This window comes from Amborella trichopoda, chromosome 3 (assembly GCF_054954075.1).
Source record: "Amborella trichopoda isolate Santa Cruz 75 chromosome 3, AtrichopodaSantaCruz75HAP2 v2.0, whole genome shotgun sequence".
Lineage (NCBI taxonomy): Eukaryota > Viridiplantae > Streptophyta > Magnoliopsida > Amborellales > Amborellaceae > Amborella > Amborella trichopoda.
The window spans coordinates 47,050,249-47,068,365 of record NC_142338.1 but is presented as its reverse complement, the minus strand read 5'-3'; the positions used below and the strand labels follow the sequence as shown (position 1 = coordinate 47,068,365).

The 18,117-nt window shown below is 36.3% G+C and overlaps 2 protein-coding genes across 4 annotated transcripts; both read right to left on the bottom strand.

The window, feature by feature from the left end:
* Nucleotides 1-1,606: 1,606 nt before the first annotated feature.
* LOC18443865 (transmembrane 9 superfamily member 2) lies at nucleotides 1,607-10,699 on the bottom strand. Of its 3 annotated transcripts, none has more exons than XM_011628639.3 (9): nucleotides 10,444-10,699; nucleotides 9,826-9,896; nucleotides 9,522-9,709; nucleotides 6,487-6,527; nucleotides 4,952-5,537; nucleotides 4,506-4,643; nucleotides 4,196-4,352; nucleotides 3,281-3,765; nucleotides 1,607-2,133 (listed from the first exon to the last, which is right to left on the bottom strand). In XM_011628639.3, the coding sequence occupies exons 1-9, from the start codon at nucleotides 10,496-10,498 to the stop codon at nucleotides 1,914-1,916; spliced, it is 1,941 nt and encodes a 646-aa protein (XP_011626941.2). In that variant the 5' UTR covers nucleotides 10,499-10,699; the 3' UTR covers nucleotides 1,607-1,913. The 3 variants fall into 3 exon arrangements, with proteins under 3 accessions (XP_011626941.2, XP_006854108.2, XP_088717096.1); XM_006854046.4 differs by having other exon boundaries at nucleotides 10,582-10,699; XM_088860970.1 differs by lacking the exon at nucleotides 9,826-9,896 and having other exon boundaries at nucleotides 10,582-10,699.
* A 3,482-nt stretch (nucleotides 10,700-14,181) lies between these two features.
* On the bottom strand, nucleotides 14,182-17,657 carry LOC18443866 (uncharacterized). Its single transcript, XM_006854047.4, has 4 exons — nucleotides 17,401-17,657; nucleotides 16,934-17,006; nucleotides 15,242-15,328; nucleotides 14,182-14,605 (listed from the first exon to the last, which is right to left on the bottom strand). Exons 1-4 carry the CDS (start codon nucleotides 17,572-17,574, stop codon nucleotides 14,553-14,555), a joined length of 387 nt encoding a protein of 128 aa, XP_006854109.2. The 5' UTR covers nucleotides 17,575-17,657; the 3' UTR covers nucleotides 14,182-14,552.
* Nucleotides 17,658-18,117: the final 460 nt, after the last annotated feature.

Below are 18,117 nucleotides of genomic sequence, written 5' to 3'. Positions count from 1 at the left end.
TTGCATAAAACCACTAAAGAAGACCTTGAAACCACTAACCAGAAAACAAATGGGGAATAAGCATATTAGGGCATATCCTGTTCTTGGGTTGCTCTAGTTTCTGTGGTTTATGGGGGGTTGATGGTTCGGGAAGGAAAACGGTGTTTCTCTGTTTCTCAGACCAATGTTCAGAAAAAACTTGAATAAATATAAATTAGCTCAGGCCATAAAAAGGTAGAGTTGGTTTTCTACATAACCAAAAACGCTTGTGGTTTCCTAGTTTCTCAAGATCAATGTTGAAAAAGTACTCGAGTATATGAGTTATGCCAGCCCATATATGGCTGAGATGCATGGTCAAACATGAGCAATTATTTAGGTTTATCGCTGCCGTTACATGGTGGCATGAATGTCAGTGTATTGCTTCCTTCTTAATTGAAAGTAGTGCCATAAGCCCAGTTGCACTCCACTTTTATCAAAAAGGTCATGCGTCATAGTCATTGCTTCTCAAATATATAATAAATAAAAACGAGCAACAGGAACGGGCGTCGACGCAGTCTGGGTGATGGAGCCCTCATTGCCACTTGTGAACATGTTCAAAAAATAAAAATAAAAAACAGCACCATTGCATATTTGATATTTTTTATATGTGATAGTGATGGAATATCACCACCTATTCACCCAAAAGAAAGAATCACCCTCCAAACCACAACTTCTAAAAAATGATCATTACTGATTTTTACCATTTTAAACCCTAAAAAAACGTATGATACCAAAGTTCAGCGCATTGCCCACCTGTTCCTTAATACCGGTTTTCTAAATTCATAATGCTGGTTCTAATTTGCCGCAGACCGATGCATATACTGCGTTTGCAGATTTTACGTTGCTTTGCCCCCAAAAACCATTGAAGGCTCCGATCCTTCTTCTCAAGCTGCACGTGCTGCTGTACAAACTGTTGCTCGCTCTCTCTAACATTAGAGAAGCTGTTCTCACAATGTGCGTCTCTCTGTCAAAGATTAGACGATTTTCTGACAGCTACATCATATGATCGGGGAAGGAGTCTCTACATGCCCTCGTTAGGATGGTCAAACTGCAACCTAAAATTACCAGTTCCAATCCCACCACCTACCTACCCAAATCTCTCTCTCTCTCTCTCAAGTGCGCATGCAGTAGAGAGTCACAAACATTGAGTATGATTTGAAATGTTATCATGTATGATTTGCTCATTCACGACTCTTGCGTGTGCACACGGCACAGTTACAAACACACTAGCAATGTTATCATATTCGATTTGCTTCGGAGCATGCATTTAGACGACTCGGTAGCAATGTAATCACATTCAATCTGCTTTGCTTAAGCCAAAACAGCTTCTTCAACTTAAGGCCCTGACCTGAAACTGTTAACTAATGTATCACTTCATGTTTCAAAAATACATTGGCGTTATTCAAAACTTTATATAAGTAGCGGCAAGATATACAAAATTCCAGAAAGTTAACTCTATAATATTAAAGTATTCATAAAATATACCTTAAAAGTCAAAAACTTTCAAAAAAGCGCCTAGTTATATTTTAGAATTTTCCCAAACATACCATCATCTCTCTCCCCTCTCACATGCACACAGTACCAACTCTTGAACAAAAGAGTATGAAAGCACAGTGGGGATGCAAAATAATACAAATGAAAATTCAAGGTAAGACAAAATTACAACTACCAAAAAAAGAAAAGAAAACAAAATAAAAACCTACACAAAAAAGCTAGACTGAAAGCAGTCTTCCTCTACATAAAGGAATTTCAGAAATTTAGCTAAGGCAAGTGCATGAATCAAGGCACCACTTGACCACTATAATAGAATATATAAGACTTGGAACCCAGCAAATTGAACGGCTGGATCCATACCTCCATTGTGCCCCCATGGCATGTTCCCATTGGACAAACCTCTACTCACACTTTATGGAGCGGTATATGTGGCGTACAAAGAGCAACGAGGCTCGGAATCCGACAGTCCCGAGCATGAGGAAAAAGCCATAACAAATGCAGGCCATGTATCCAAAGAAGAAAGAGGTCTGCATAAAGCCCGACATGTCCGACCTTGCATAGTAATAGTACAAACAATACCCAAGGATAAATACACCAGTGGAGCCACCGCAAAGCACAGACCTGCAACATTATTAAATAAATTATGTTTTCCCTCTTTGTTGATCTGTCTCTCTCTCTCAAAAAAAGGAATAGTAAAAACAAAAAACAAAAAACAAAACCACAGGGGCCTCCTGCCATATACATCAGGCTTTCAAACTACATTTTAGTGAGCCAAAAAATAAAGTTACAGCTTCTTGCATGCTTATTTAAAATGTCACTAAATTGGATACAGGCGTTCTATTAGGGACTTCGAAATATCAAGCAAGAAAGTTCATGTCTTTTTGCTTTGCATTCATGGAACTTTTATTTTGTCATGTAGATAATGATCCAGCCATAGTTCTATTAGAGAACTTCGAAATATCAAGCAAGAAAGTTCATGTGTTTTGCTTTGCATTCATGGAACTCTACATAATCCAGCCATAGTTCTAAAAATTAGGCTTCTCACTTAAGCGCAGGCAAAATATTTTCCTAGTGTAATCAGTCAACAATAGAACAATTCTAGCAAACATAAAAAGATGATTCAAGAGCATAATCTCTTCATATCAGGTGAAATTCCAGTACGTAGCCCATTGGGCCCACATGATATAATATTAATGTTTCAGTGGAAGGGGCCACCACACTTGCTTGCTAGTGGTCCCCTAGGCATCGCCCATGTCTTTCACTACTGCACAGGCCAGGTGCAATCTACCAGGAAAGGGGGAAAAACATACAAAGATGGAAGATGATCTCAATTTAGATGAATGAATGTCTTGTGTACATGCCAAATGACTAAAAAGGTTTTGTAGCATAAATTAGATAGAAATTCTGAACAAAATCACTGGGGTACAATACATATGCCATCACCACAAAAACCTTGAAACTTGATAACGCTCTGAATCTGAGATCAGGTCTAAGAGTGATCGTTTTATGGGAGGAGCTCCTCTCATAAAATAACAGTTTCAAATATGACAGCTTAAACCGAAACAAACTCTAATGTGCATGGAGGTTTCTATATATGCATCCATGTGTCATGCATGTGTGTGTACACATACGCATGCATGCAGGAATGCATATGCATATGTACACATTAATATTCTTACCCAGCCTGCCTATTGAGAGAATTGAAGGTAAGTATCGGTTGCACATGAATATATGAATCAATTTTATAACATCGAAATCTGGAACTCACCTCCACCACCACTCATGGTCCTCAACAGCAAGCTGGAAGTATGTCAGTGCCACAGTAATGAATGCTGTGACTATGATTAGAATGATGAATACTATAAATAGGATGCTGTATATTGTATAGATCTTGTGGCCCCAAACACTTGCAAATATGTAATATAGCTCGATGTAGATAGCACTAAATGGAAGAAACCCAGCCATGGCCATCTGAGGAATCGTGCTTCTATACCAAGGGAGAGGTGGAATTTCTCTTGGGTACTTCGTAGTTCGGCAGGGAGCTTGGAACTCAGTTTTGCTGTTTTTTCCAGCAATTCCCCCCAGTACAAGTAAAGGAGAAGTAACCAGGGTCCATATAAGAAGAATTACCAATATAGTACCAAAAGGTAAAGCTGCAGTGGCGCTATATACTATGGCAACAGTGTTGAGAAAGCAGAAAGTGAGGAAAAGGGGGCCACAGAATAAACAGCCAGTGAGCAAAAGATTCCTCACCTACAAGAAAAACAGGAGAAGGAAACATTTGGGTCAGATAGCAAGGAAGAAGGTGAAAAAAACCTCAGAAGTTACCAGATATTCATAATATCAATTTGGGTAAGAAAAACTGATTTTAGAAAATTGCAAAACAAGAAAGTAGTTGAAAAATATGTCTCAGAGTGACAGAGTAGGAAAACAAGGAGAAAATGGAAAGCATACCATAGTCCAATGCACTATGGAACATGGCACCACGAGGCTACATCCACCATATATTCCAAAATTATGCCTGGATTACTAAATGGAGTGACATCCACAGCGGGCATTGAACCATCCATCAGTGAGGATGGACAGAGTGGATGTAGCCAGGTAGTGCTGCATATCACAGGCCCATGGGACTATGGTACGCCTTTCCAACTTTAAAAATCTTTTGGAGAACAAGAAAATGTACCCAATTGGTTCCTTCTAGTTGCAGATAGGTGGATGTTGCAGTGTAGCCTGCAATACCCGAGGTGAGAGCATATATGACAACCAGAGCTGTAAAGAGAGCCCCTCTGTTGTATGGATAGAAAACCCCAACAAGCGCAAGAAGAAAGATGAACATTGCACTGGTAAGCATGAAAACACAAGTATTAGTGAAATTCAAGTATGGCATCATCCAAGGTTGAGAAGCATGGCTCTAAATCTCCATAATATACATAGTAGAAATTATAAAATAAGTAAAAAAAAGTTAAAAAAAGGCTTAAGAAACTGCATTTTACAGTGCCAAGAGCTGAGTGCCAGATCCTAGAACAGCTGCAAACAATGACTTGTGCTTTGGAAATCTGAAGACATCCCCATGAATGTACTTCCACCCAGTTTCCTCTTGGTCATCAGCAGCATCATCATCATGGGAATACCTTTTGAGTTTGTAACACAACAAATTAGATAGGAAACAGTATACAGGAATAAAGCAGGAACTGACAGCAGAAGCCCTATAATCAATGACACCAATTATGACAAAATAAGGGAAAATATTCAATAATTCAATGAACTATGGAAGTGATCATTGAACAGAACATAATAGTGAGTCCCAATCCCTCTCCATCATCATCCTTCATGTAAATGGACAGTGAGGATCCAATGGCCCATCGTATTTCCATAGACCATCGAATTATAGCAATATTTCCCAATAAAGAAAACCAGTAAATCCATGATTCTTTCTTACTTGATAAAATCATTCTTCAGGACACGCATGAGAATGGTAGCAAGAAACCCAGTTAACAGGAGGACTGTGACACACGAGTTTATGATTGAAAACCAATGAATCTCCAAGTGTTGAGGCATTGAGGAAGACTTCGAGTATTTGTCCATCCTCTTCTCGAAGGGGGTATCAGTTTCCTTCCACTTCACAGAATATAAGAACTCTACTTCCACTTCCTTATCCTCAGTAATATCCACTGAGAAATTTGGGTCAGTCTTAACGTTTATCTCTATAACACGGTCCTTATTATAAGAGATTTCAAAGTGGATATGCTTAAAAAGCAAGTATCTATACTCGCTTGGGTCGGCTTTGTTATCCTTATCAACCTTCCCGATGAATCCCCAAATAGGCAAATCATCATAATACATTTGAAAGTAGTAGTCTTTATTAACAGCATCCCTTAGTTGGGCAACTTTGTCTTTTGATAATTTCTTCTTACAAAGAACCTCAGACTCTCTCTCAAGCCGGAATTGCAGTTGATAAGGGGCATCGACTAGGCGATCCCCATTCAAGACTTCTCCGAGATCTTCCCTCTTCTCAGTTACATGCTCTGTGAATTTATGATTTTATATTATGTCAGCCCTAGGAACCATAACCATGTATGCTGATTTTTTCTGATTACCACAAGGAAAATTTACCGTAATCCAAATGAAGGGAACTATACCACAATTCAAATAATCATGTAAAATTATAGACCATCAGCCATCACCATCCAATGAAATGATGTGCAGCAATGAAGAGAGACAGGACCCATCCAAAGGGTCATATCAATTCTGGTTTCTCTAGTCTCCATCACTGTCAAAAGATTTACTGGACAGCAATGACCCCTATGGACTATGGGTTTACATAGCGCACAGAATTACAAAACACTTTTTTAGACTAAAGCCAAATCATGTTTCAGGCAATTCAATTTTTAAGCACATAATTTTAAGTCTGGGACTAGCCAATGTTAACAATTATGCATCGCATGAAATTACAAGAACAAAATTTAACCAAAACATAATGATATCCTGACCTTTTATGAAAGATGAATAAGTTGATTTAAATATAAATACTAGTTTGGTTATTCTTAAAATAGGGGAAAAACATGTACTTGTAGTTTACATTGTATTTATTGTGTCAAAAGGAAACCATGGGGTACAGGAGTGGCTTTGCTTTGCCATGACAGTAAGAAATGGAATTGTCCAACAAAACATTTAGTTGTGATGTACAAAGCAAGTGCAACCAAAATACAATGTACTGACAATATGAAATATACCCCCTCATTACATGTGTCACAGCCTTGTGGGGACATTTCCCTATGGAAGTACCATAATGCAGTAAAAATATACTGTATAGGATTATATAGGATTTTTTTAGGTAATTATTGTTGATTATTAAAAAGATATTGAGTCAATCAGAAAATAAAACTTCTGAATCAATCAATAAAATAATCTAGCATTCCAATTTAAAAAATGCAATTGGATACAACAAGAAAGATTTCTTTAAGAACTACAAACCTGGTGAACAGAAAGGCAGATCATAATATCGATACGTCTCACTGCAAGCACAAGATCGTCACACAGTTAATATTATAGCTCAATTGAAAAGGAAAAAGAAAAATATTGTAGCTACATAATTAAAACAAAGGAAAATATCTCTATATCCCTTTTAGGTTTCATTTCTTGATAAACTCAAGGTTTCAAAAGATATTTTATAACCCCCGGCCACTTTAAACCAAGTTTTTAACCTAAACAAATGTGATAAAGACATGCTCTTTCTAAACCCAATCATTTCTCTCTCTTCACTTATATACCCCAAACTTCTCTCTTTCTTTCTCTCCTTGTATCTCTCACTCTCTCTCTCCTCCCGATAACCTCTCACCTCCATGAAGCCTTTCTCTCTCTCTAGAAGTTTGGGAGGATGGCTTTTAGAAAACGCATGTCTTTTTAGATTTGTTTGGCCTAAAAAAACAGGTTTAAATTAGCTCAAGGGGTTAGAAGAAATAAAATCTACAATTTTTACGCCCCAAGATATCTTTTAAAGCCTTTGGTCTATTGTGAAATGAAACCTAAAAAAGAAGGGTATGGAGATATTTTCCCTTATAACAAAATCCAATAACAAAAATATAATAAAAAGGAAACCCACCGACTTCAAGCTATTCACCTACCATGTTAGAACTGAGGTTTTAGTCATGATTCGAAAGGCATATGTCCCGTAAGGTTTAACAGATCCTTGGCCTCAAGCTTTTGTTTATTTCTTATTTTCTCTTACCGAACAGTTAGCATGCACGTGTGTGTGGATATTCTCTCAGTGGGGACAAAGGAGGTTTCTAATCACATGGTCTTACTCTCACAAGGTGTTCCTTGGCAGGGGAAAAGAATTCAACGATATTCTGTGTGTCTCATGTGCATGCATGTGTGTGTGTCTGAAAGAAAGCGAGAGAGAGAGAGAGAGAGAGAGAGGAAAACACTGAAAAAGATAAGTGTGTTTTGGTTAGAGGAAGATTGTTAATGCAAGGAAGAAATAGAACCATATAAGGAGCATTTAGGTAGATGGAGTCCAGTATGAAGAACACAGAATTGTCAATATGACCACTAGTTTCCTTTAGCTATTATGTTTAGTGGAAGGGCACAAGAGGCCAGCACTGGACAGTCTCACCATTCCTAGCATCCCAGAAGGATGGTATGGGGACTGAAACATAACTTTGAAGCAGAAAAGGTAATATGTGCAGTCTTCACCTTGGTAGAGAATGAAGGAGACTCTGTGGTTTAAACCCATCATTTTGGAGGGAAGTGGGAATAAATATGGCCATAAGTTCTTTCAATGGGGCCAAGGGAGGTATTGGGTCAAATGATGGCTTTCAGAAGTGCTTTTTGGTACGGAGAAGCATTAGGGGCAAGTGAACGCTTGAATTAGAGGCACATGGGGAGAAACAATGAATTGTACAGAAGGCTTGTAAGGAGATTGTCGATAACTATATAGATTGGGCCTTTACAGACTATGTTCTAGATTATTTATATCTGCTTGTCGCGTCTCTGTATTGATGAATGGAACTCCAGAAAAATATTGTGGCTCCACAGGATTCAGCAATAGAACCATGTACACTACATCATGGAAGCTTTCATCACCATCGGTAATAGAGTGGCTACAATGGGATTGATTGAAGAACATATAGTGGAGATAAGACGAGCTGTGATCTCCCACCTCCTGTTCACCAATGACACATCAGCCATTTGATACCTCCTTATAGAGAGAGGATAGCATAGGAATGGGGAATTAAGTCTAGGATTGATGATGGTACAAGAATTTTGGCTCACCGTTCATGTCTTTATGTTTACAAGATAGCTTAGGAGCCTCTTTTTGGGATTCTAAGGAGTTTCCTTAAAGAGAGGCTAGTCATCAAGCCAAATTCTTGTTAGACAAATATCCTAAGGAATATGTGTCATCTATCAAGCTTAAAGGGTATTTGAAAGGAAATGGACAACTTGAACTTCATACATGTTTGTGATCATGAGCCAATCCTTAAGGAAGGAACAGGTTTCAATTATCCATGGGCACTTGCATGGAAAGAATTGCAAGGGAGAATATGGACATGAACAAACTATTAAAGTGTTCAGTGAGCTCATGAATCCCAGTCAGGCAAACCACCTCTATGATCTAAAACATTATAAAATTGAAACTCATCGGCAACTCTAATAGGATCTCCAGAAGTCTAGGGTGGGACCATGGGAGGCCTCCTTCGGTATCAAGACGGTCAAATGGTCAATGGTAGAAGATTTCGCGAGAAAAAACAGTGTTGCATGATATTTACTTTCTGTTTATCTCCTTTCATCATGTCCTTAATGAAGATAATGAAAGAGCTCATTCGGTTTCTAAGTAGGAGGTAATTAGGAAGGAGTTGCCCATTTTCATCCAACTCCCTTGATTCTTCCCCAGGTCGTTTTTGCTTTAACTACTAATAATCGTAACTCATGCATATGCTATGCACAGCTTACTCGTAATAATCGTAACTCATGCATATGCTATACACCAAGTTATGTGTTTTTTAACCAAAACAACAAATTCTATATGAAAGATATTGTGAGACTCATTTTCCTTTCCTTTCGTAAGAAATAAGATTCATCAAAAGACAAAAGATGGGGCCCAGACAAGAAGACAACTAACATATCCACAATTGCACTTCATTCAAAGAAACATGCAACAACAACACACTAAATCAAACAAACTATTCTTCTTTCTATCAACTTGAGGGGCTTATGAAGGGATCTGTGGTTTAAGATTCATTTTCTTTTAATATAGTGCACGAATAAAAGAAAGCACACAACTAAACAGCTCAGACCATTAAAACTTTAGTCAGATGACTCAGATCCACTCCAAATAATAGCAAAAACCCATCTTGACTTAAGAATAAAGGTGATAAATATATAAATGAATAATTGCATCAGAACTCCAAACCAAAAACAGTAACAATAAAAAATATGACAAAAGAAACGTGATTTCATCATATTGCAAAATTCTTGCAAAAAGAAAAAACACATGGAGGAGGTTTTACCTGGGGTTATGGAAAGGGCCGACTTTGTTTGCATACAAAGGCACCCGATCTCCTTGCTTATATTTGTGATCGGACCCATCTGCTCCAACTTTGAAACCAGAGATCACAAATAGAAGAAAGATACAACCAACCAATCCCATATTCACCACCATCTTGAAGATGAATGTCCTCCTCCTTGACCCCCAGATCTTCAACAAATACAACGCAAAGAAAAAGAAGAGCTTTCTTAACATGCTAAACTGAGTAGTTTCTAAACAATTTGGAATTTTTTTGTTAACAGATCTAGAGGGAAAATAATTTTTACCAATAGCTGGCAAAGTTCTTCACCCTCCTTCCTTGGCCTATGATCTTCAACTAGAAGATCAAATCGTTTCCCTAAACCCATAACAAAAGAATGTGAGTTTGAACCTTCCAAATGATCAAATCTTTTTCATCCAAAAAGATAAACAAAACCATATCTTTGACTGAGAACGGAAACTAAATTGTTTTTCTGAAATCATCAAAAAAGAAATGATTCTGAGCACATCCAAAACAGTAACTTTTCACAGAAAAAGAAATTAAAGAGGAATGATGATTACTAGATCTCAGAAAACCTAATTCTCAACAAACATGATTTTAAGAATATCATCTGATTGATTTCTTCATGAGGATGAAATTAATGATTGTTAGATCTTAGGCAACCGGAGTCTAAATATACCCAGATCACTAACCTTTTCATGAAACCTTGTAAAAATGAGATTTTAGACATACTCCAAATCCACAATTTCAAAAAAGAAGAGAAAAAATACATGAAAATTGATACGAGATACTACAAAACCTGGATTCAAAGTTAGCAAACCTCTATTTCGGTCCAAATCATGAAAATGCCTTATTTTGCAAGTTCTTATAAACATAAGATAACAAAACCTTATTAGAAATATACCCCAAATGATCGATTCTTCGTCTTTTTTCTTTTTCTTTTTGGGGCATGGAATCATGAACAAAAACCAGCTTTGAAGAAATAAAATGCAGAAAGAAGTCAGAGAGAAAGAGAGAGTTTAAAAGGTGAGGAAGGCCTTACCTGAAGAAAATGATGATAATTAATTGTAGCAGGATGAGAGAGAAGGGGAGAGGCTCTTTTTTAGAGAGAGAGAGAGAGAGAGGTAGGTTTTAGTCGTGGGTGCCAGTTTTTCTCGTGCAGGAACCGTGATTTGGGAACAAGGGTTTTTATCCCTCTTCCCTGATTTTTTTGCCTTTGTTTATTTTATTTTTTTTCTTCCTCTCTCTCTTATAAACTCTATTTCTCTCTCTAAAATTTGCAGTATTTAGAACACAGTGATCCAAGATCGAAAGATGTGACTACAACTATTTAATTGTGGAGGCGTATTGATCAAATACGAACTACTGTTATTTATGCTAAACAGTAGTCATACAAATAGGAGTATCATCACCATGCAATCCAAGTGGCGGGTCCCACACTCTTTATCACCGTCTTTCCACTGGTTGAGAGTGCCTTTATCACCGTTTCTTATGGCCAAAATAATTTGTTATATGGGTGTGGATCCAATAAGGCTGCAACCTTAAACAATCCAATTAAGGCGTACCTCCAAATTTTATTATATCTATAATTTTAGTGTAAAATTTTTTTAGAATTATTTAAAAATATATTTTTATATCTAATTATAAAATTTTAAACTTTAAAATTGGCTAAAATCATATAGATCTATAAATATGTGAAAATCTTGAAAATGGACGGTCTAGATAATGTGTTGTAAGATGCACTATTTTTGGGACTCAAACTATTTTTTTTTATACATTCATACATCTCGATGTCAAGATGATCAATTAGAGGGTCTTTCAACATTATTCAACATTAAAACAACCTTTTTCGATGGATTTTTGTGGTACACCTATACTTCTACATTTTAAGGTTGCAACCTTATATAAACTTTTTCCTTGTTATATTTGGAAGGTTTTTCAACTTTGAAACACTCTTTTCTACCGGATTTTTTTGGTGCAACTTACTTATATAGTATAAGGCTGCAATTTTATATAAAACTTTTCTTTAAAATATATGAGAAATGATACTATAGGACCTCCTCTACCCATATGCGTAGGGCCTCAAAGGATCATCGTTAAATTTAGCCCAGATCTCTAAAAAAATCAATTCTCATACCCATGTGATAACTTTTTAAAATATCTGTGTTAAATTTAATGGTGATCCTTTGAGGTCCTACACACATGAATAAATGAAGGTCCTACATAATCATTACTCTTAAAAGATATATAATTTAAGTTCAATTTTTTCTAGAGAAATAATAATGTAGATATAAAAATAATATTAGGAAACAATACTTTTACTCACACTATCTAGAGGCTACATAAATTTCCCATTTTCCCTCTTTTTTTACTAATATTTTTTTTTTGACAAACCGATCACGTGGTACTTATAAAGGAGTACTTAATATGTATGAAAGAATCAACGGGCATTAATACTTATTTGTCATTGATAGTCTAAAATAGATACATGGATCTTTACACCGTACACACCATCCATTAGAATTCAAAAATAAACAATTTAATTGGCCAACTATGTGGCATGAGATCTTTTGAAAAGGAAAAAAATTATAAAAGGTTAAGGCCCTAAAGTTGCACCTTAAAAATTCGCTAGAAGCGGTTGTTTGGATGTCGAAAAACCCTCAAATCAATCATCTCGACCCTGAGATGCATAAAATGTGAAAAAAAAAATGGATTTCAAGTTTGGGAATAGTACATCTTGTAATGTATTATTTGGCCGTCAATTTTCAATATTTTTTAGTGTTTAAAAATTTGTTTAGTCTATAATTAGAGGTGAAAATAAATTTCAAGCCAATCGCAAAAACTTTTACCGCTGAGAAATCACCTTTCATCACTATTTAAAGGTACGACTTATTCTGATGGAAAATTGTTTCATGCAGGCTTGACCGTATTTCTACATATGCGGTCCAGAAAGTGTAAAGCATCCATCTTAAAGATAGATGTAAGTAGGTGTTCCATCTAAAAACAATGGAAACTAACCGTCCAAATATTTTTTTACTAGAATTATTATTTCTAATTTTTAATTTTCTTTTTTTCATATTTATAGTCTCCATGTTAGAGATTACACATCCTTAAAAATTAAGTCTTAAAATCCATCTCAAAAATAGATTTATTATGAGGCTCGCATCTCTACATATGCAGGCTTGGCTGCATAGAAACCAGGTTCTATTTCGATTGTTTTGGGCCTCAACCTTATACAAACCCCACCATTTAAAAATACAAAGATTTCCAAATTAGGAAGGCTAAAATTCGACATGCATGCATCCTCCTCCTTGGGATGTGACTAATGGATTGTATTAAGGAGGACTGCACAATTGGATTTGGGCAGCGTTTTAAAAAACGGGTCAAGTGGATGACTCGAAATAGTACTTATTTCTGGTTCCTATTTCTAATAAGTAGCCATCAACTCACAAGGGCTACTTAAATTCGAGCATAATAAGTATTGCCCTTCCTTGTTCAAGGTATAGAACGCAAACCCTTAACAAGCATATCCAATGAAAAATGCAAACCCTAAACAAGCACATCCAATGAAAAACGCAAACCCTAAACAAGCATATCCAATGAAAAATGCAAACCCTAAACAAGCATATCCAATGAAAAACGCAAACCCTAAACAAGCATATCCAATGAAAAAATATGCTTTTTGGGCTCACAAGTCTGAACAACTGCGCGTTCATTAGTCATTTGGCTCATGCCTGAGCCCGATGAGATAACCCCTACTTGTTATATCTAAGCAATCTATTGTGAAAACATGTCATGGTTTCCTAACATTTATATCATTTCACTTTGTTACTTAAATAGGTAAAAATTATCAAAATACCTCGACTTGTTCCAACTTATCAATAAAAAAAAAGTGATATTAAACTTGTGATGTAACCCTCTATTTCTATATTGGATTGGATAGCTTAAACCCTTTTGATAATTTGTAAGGCCTTTTGCCTGATGTAGGAGTACTTAGTCATAAACTCTTCATTTCCCTTTTTTTTTTTTTTTAGTAGGCTATTACAGAAGTTTTTATCTAATTTTGTGTAAACACCCCACAGCGATATAAGTTCCTTTTATTTGCTATATATTCAATATGACCAATGTTCAATTGGGAAATGATGTTGTAGATTTTGCTGCAAAGAGCCTTCATGTGGTGGTTAAATTTCTATTGCGCCTTGTGCTCTCTCCCTACAGGGTTATTTCCCATGAGCCATATAATCATCGAGCTTATATACCACTCACTTTCAACAAATCATATTGTGATCCTCATGATCACAGGGAGTATGCGTTCATGGGGCACAACCATCCAATAAGTCAATTTTTGGACAATACATGACATGATTGGCTGGTCCCAGTCCATCCCCGTCCATCTCATTGATTGGATTGGGAATCTTGTGATGACCATTGTGACCACATATTCCAAGTGATCATGAAGATCATCAACAACTGCATCTCATAAAAAACTTCAGATTTTCTGAAGTACCATATAATGCACAAGTGATGCATGGTATGCAACAGGAAACCCACCACCACCCATTCCCAATGATGGATGGTGGAGATTAACCATAATTTTAGTTCCTAATAATGGAAACACTCACTAGAGATGATCTACACTATATGTTCAAGTGCTTTACCAAGTGTTATCATATACTGATGGGGTATCATCTCAAATGCAGGCCCCACATCCAGCTATTGCCCATAAAATAAAAAATAAAAAACTTCGTACTTTCAAACAAAAATGAAAAAATGGGAAAAAGGAGACATGGGTGCTTTTGCTTTTGTCGATGATGCCACATTTGCTACAATCAAAATGTCATTTGGGATGTTCAGTATGTTAATCATTCTTGGAGTGTGACTTCATATCTTGAAATATGCACAAAGGAATAAAGAAGGCTCTTCAGCCTTAAAGGCCTCATTAACCGGGCTTGTTAATGTATGCAGCAATGGCTGACCAATCTCAGAGGGAACATCTGAGAACTTGCAGGGAAATCATTCCGCCATGGCATCCACAAAGGGTGCTGAGGTTTGTACTATGCCCTTACCTGCACCAAGTAGAACAAATGGGAGAAGATTTCAGACAGAACTCTCTCTCTCTCTCTCACACACACAGGTGCGCGTGTGCACATGCACCCACACACACACAAATACCACATTGGTTTTTACCACATCAAAAGCGTGGTGCAGTTGGTAAACGGATGCATCCGTAGCTGTCAACGTAAGGTGCACCTTCAAAATTTATCATGGTATATAATTTTGAGATAAAATGTGCTTAGGATTATCTCAAAATCTATTTTTATATCTAATTATAAAATTTTAAATTTAAAAAATAGTTAAAATCAAGTAGATCTATAAACATATGAAATTCTTGAAAATGGACGGCGTAGATAATATGTTGTAAAATGCACTATTTCTGAAACTTAAAATCTTTTTATTTTTCATGGTCATACATCTCGATGTCAAGATAATCAATCAAAGGGTTTTTCAACATTAAAACTACCTTTTCCAATGGATTTTTGAGGTGCATCCGTAGTTCTACATTATAAGGTTCCATCCTTATATAAATTTTTTCCTTATCAAAATTATCTCAATACATTCACTTTTTCAGGCCGACGTGTTTTATTCCTTGTATTTATGAAGTTTTATTCAACACTTTGAAGGCCAAGAGAGAATTTACTAACCTTTACCCTTGTGCTTCTTCAATCTAAGTTTCGCAGACTTCTTCAACTGAAACTTGGTTGGAACCTTATCAGCTTTGTGCGAAGCACCTATAAACACGGAAGCACATTCTTCAACAACGACCGCAATGAAAAATGGAAGTTGGCACATAACAAAATACTATCTCTATTCTATTGGCATATAGGTAAATAACAAAAAATTACATTTTTCCTACCTCACAGAATAATAGTATAAAGTACAGTTCATAGGGCGAACACCCACATTTTGCAAATGTCTAGGAACCGAACTATCTTCCGATGTACAAACTATCGAAACCCATATTCAAAAGATGCCACCCCAATCAATCAAGTGAAAATGGCTTGATGGCTTGATCTCATTTCTGATAGGAAAAAAATTAAGAGGCCTACTTTTTTTCGTAGTCAAGCTACTACTATTCTTCTTTTCCGGCTACACTACTCAAAGCTTAAACTAAAACCATATTATTACAGTTCCAGTCAACATATCATTCAAACTAGTTCAATAGTTAAAAATGACCGTCACGACGAGATACTCATACTACACCTACACAAACTAGCGGTATGTGGCAGTCCCTATATCTTTTTGTTTTCTTGGGTTATTAAAGCCAATGTTTGAAAACAAGTCGCCCCTTCGACTCAGGTCTCACCCAATTCAACCAGATCAATGGGCTGGCAATTCCAAGCCAAAAAACCCCAGAATCACCCAAGTCTCCCAGTTTTTCAGTAATCTTTTTTTTCTTGTTAAGAATTCCCTAGCTGACTCGGGTTCTCGGAGCCCAAGTCCAACTTTTTAAACACTAATAAAGATAGATGTTACAGAATAAAATTGAGTAGAACTTTTACGAAATATAAATGTAAACCTAGTACCACTGTTATCTACTGTAGCATCGACAACCACATCATTCCTTCTAGAGATAATATACATCATGATGATGACCAGCACTAATGGTGCTTCAAAATGTAAACCCCAAAGGAAATTTATTCCTTAATTCTAGAATTGAAGGTTCACATAACAAATGAAGTCCCTTACCACAAAACCAAACCAAGGATAATGTCCACCCCACCCTAAAGATCCACAGAAATAAAGCCCACAGTCATACCAATCAAACTAAATGAGATGGTGATGCAAGTGATACTTACATTTTTCCTGGTTTTATAATGTTCCCCTCTTTCAAACTTTCATGTGATTTCATAAATTCCAAGACATATTAAAATTTTCATGATCTCCTGAGAAATCATACCTCAGGAAAGTTCCTGAGAAAACTAAAAAAAATACCATAAAAAAATATGGGTGAATTTGAATCAACCCCATTCCAAATTCTCAGCTTGTAGGCAACCTAAACGCACATTTTGTGCCTCTACTTGGTTCAGTACTAATCAACAGCAATCTCACCTACTGCTGCCCCCCAAATTATATGATACATGTGGTTATTTCCTAGCCACCAGGTTCCCTTTTTCCTATTTATTCATTTTGCACATCGCCAAGGAAATGTGAAGAACCCAATGCCGATGAATAGCAAGTAGACACAAATTTTTTAAAGAACCATGCTTCCTCTTCATCACTGCCATTAGATTGGGGAAAAGAAAAGGACAAGAATTATAAGAAATCAATTTCAAGCTCATGTCTAGTAAAATCATACGTAACCATATATGTGGTTCAAAGGGTTAAACGTGAACCTTCAGTATTGGTCACAGCCATTTCAATGCCTTCCATTGTTACGAGACCCTTCTGCAATGCCTCCTTCTGTCCCTGAATTGAAAAACCAATTGTATTGCATATAAAGAAATAAATAATCAGAAAGCACACAAACAAAAAAAGAAGTATGCAGAGTTCGGTGAGTCGGGCATTTCTGATTATGGAGAAAAGAGAGAAAACGGCTCATTTCAAAACCTAGAATTTAAAGTTGGATCCTACCTGAAAACCAGAATTTACCAAGAACAGGTATAAGATGCAAAAACAGACAACTAAATTTCGAAAAAAAAAAAATAGTGAGAGGAAATACATGTAAACAATAGAATAACCCAAAGAAAATAGAAAGAATAAGTGTATTTCCATGAGTGCTACTTCATATGAACCAAGAAAGAAAATAATCAAAGAATATAAAAAAGGAAAAAAAAAAAAAAAACACAGATTTGAGAATTACTTTTCTCCACTTCTTGAAGAGCTTTCTCTTTCTCTTTCCTGAAATTGAAGTGGGAGCATTTGTTTGCTTAAGCTTTCCAGTGATTGGATCCCCCTTCATTTTCCTCTTGCGATCCGAGATTCGAGACCTGCGATCGCCCATATTGTTTCTCAGAGGGGCATTGAACTTCGCCATTAAAACACCCTGATTCTTCCTCTCCTGCAAAAACGTCAACTATCGGCTCCCCTTCAAACCCTGGTCTCCTCCTGCAAAACCCTAGCTTTCGCTTGTATCAGAGAGCCGGCGCCACGCAGTCCAACGCATTCCTTAATCCCAATAATACCCAAATCTTCCAACAAATGACAAACAGAGGGAAACAATTTAGGAAGAGTTTATATTTAAGGTTGAAATCAATGGTTTAAAAAGCGGATCGGTGACCCAAATCGGGTATCTCAAAAACAGTTTCGAATCAGCGATTCGGATCGGGAATCGGCTAAATTAGTTGGATTAAAGCTTCAAAAAAATCTGAAAAAAGTATTAAAATTCACTATAGATATTGTTTGTTAGGAATCCAATAAGAAATAAAAGTACTACATTATTAACTTTTATTTTTTACATCAATTTGTGAATAATGAGATGCTTTTTTTCTGTATAAACTTATGTTAACCATTAAATTTGCATCATATGAAAGAAAAATCATAGAATTATCATAGATAAAATAGATAATTATACATGGAC

Coding starts and splice junctions, on each gene's coding strand:
- LOC18443866 (XM_006854047.4), bottom strand. CDS start 17,574: ATGGCGAAGTTCAATGCCCCTCTGAGAAACAATATGGGCGATCGCAGG. Junction 17,007..17,400: donor TCTTCAAGAAGTGGAGAAAA/GTAATTCTCAAA, acceptor TTTTCAATTCAG/GGACAGAAGGAGGCATTGCA. Junction 14,606..15,241: donor GAAGAAGCACAAGGGTAAAG/GTTAGTAAATTC, acceptor TACTTGGTGCAG/GTAAGGGCATAGTACAAACC.
- LOC18443865 (XM_011628639.3), bottom strand. CDS start 10,498: ATGATTCCATGCCCCAAAAAGAAAAAGAAAAAAGACGAAGAATCGATC. Junction 9,897..10,443: donor CGAAGAATCGATCATTTGGG/GTATATTTCTAA, acceptor TTATGGGTTTAG/GGAAACGATTTGATCTTCTA. Junction 2,134..3,280: donor GACCATGAGTGGTGGTGGAG/GTGAGTTCCAGA, acceptor ATAATGTTGCAG/GTCTGTGCTTTGCGGTGGCT.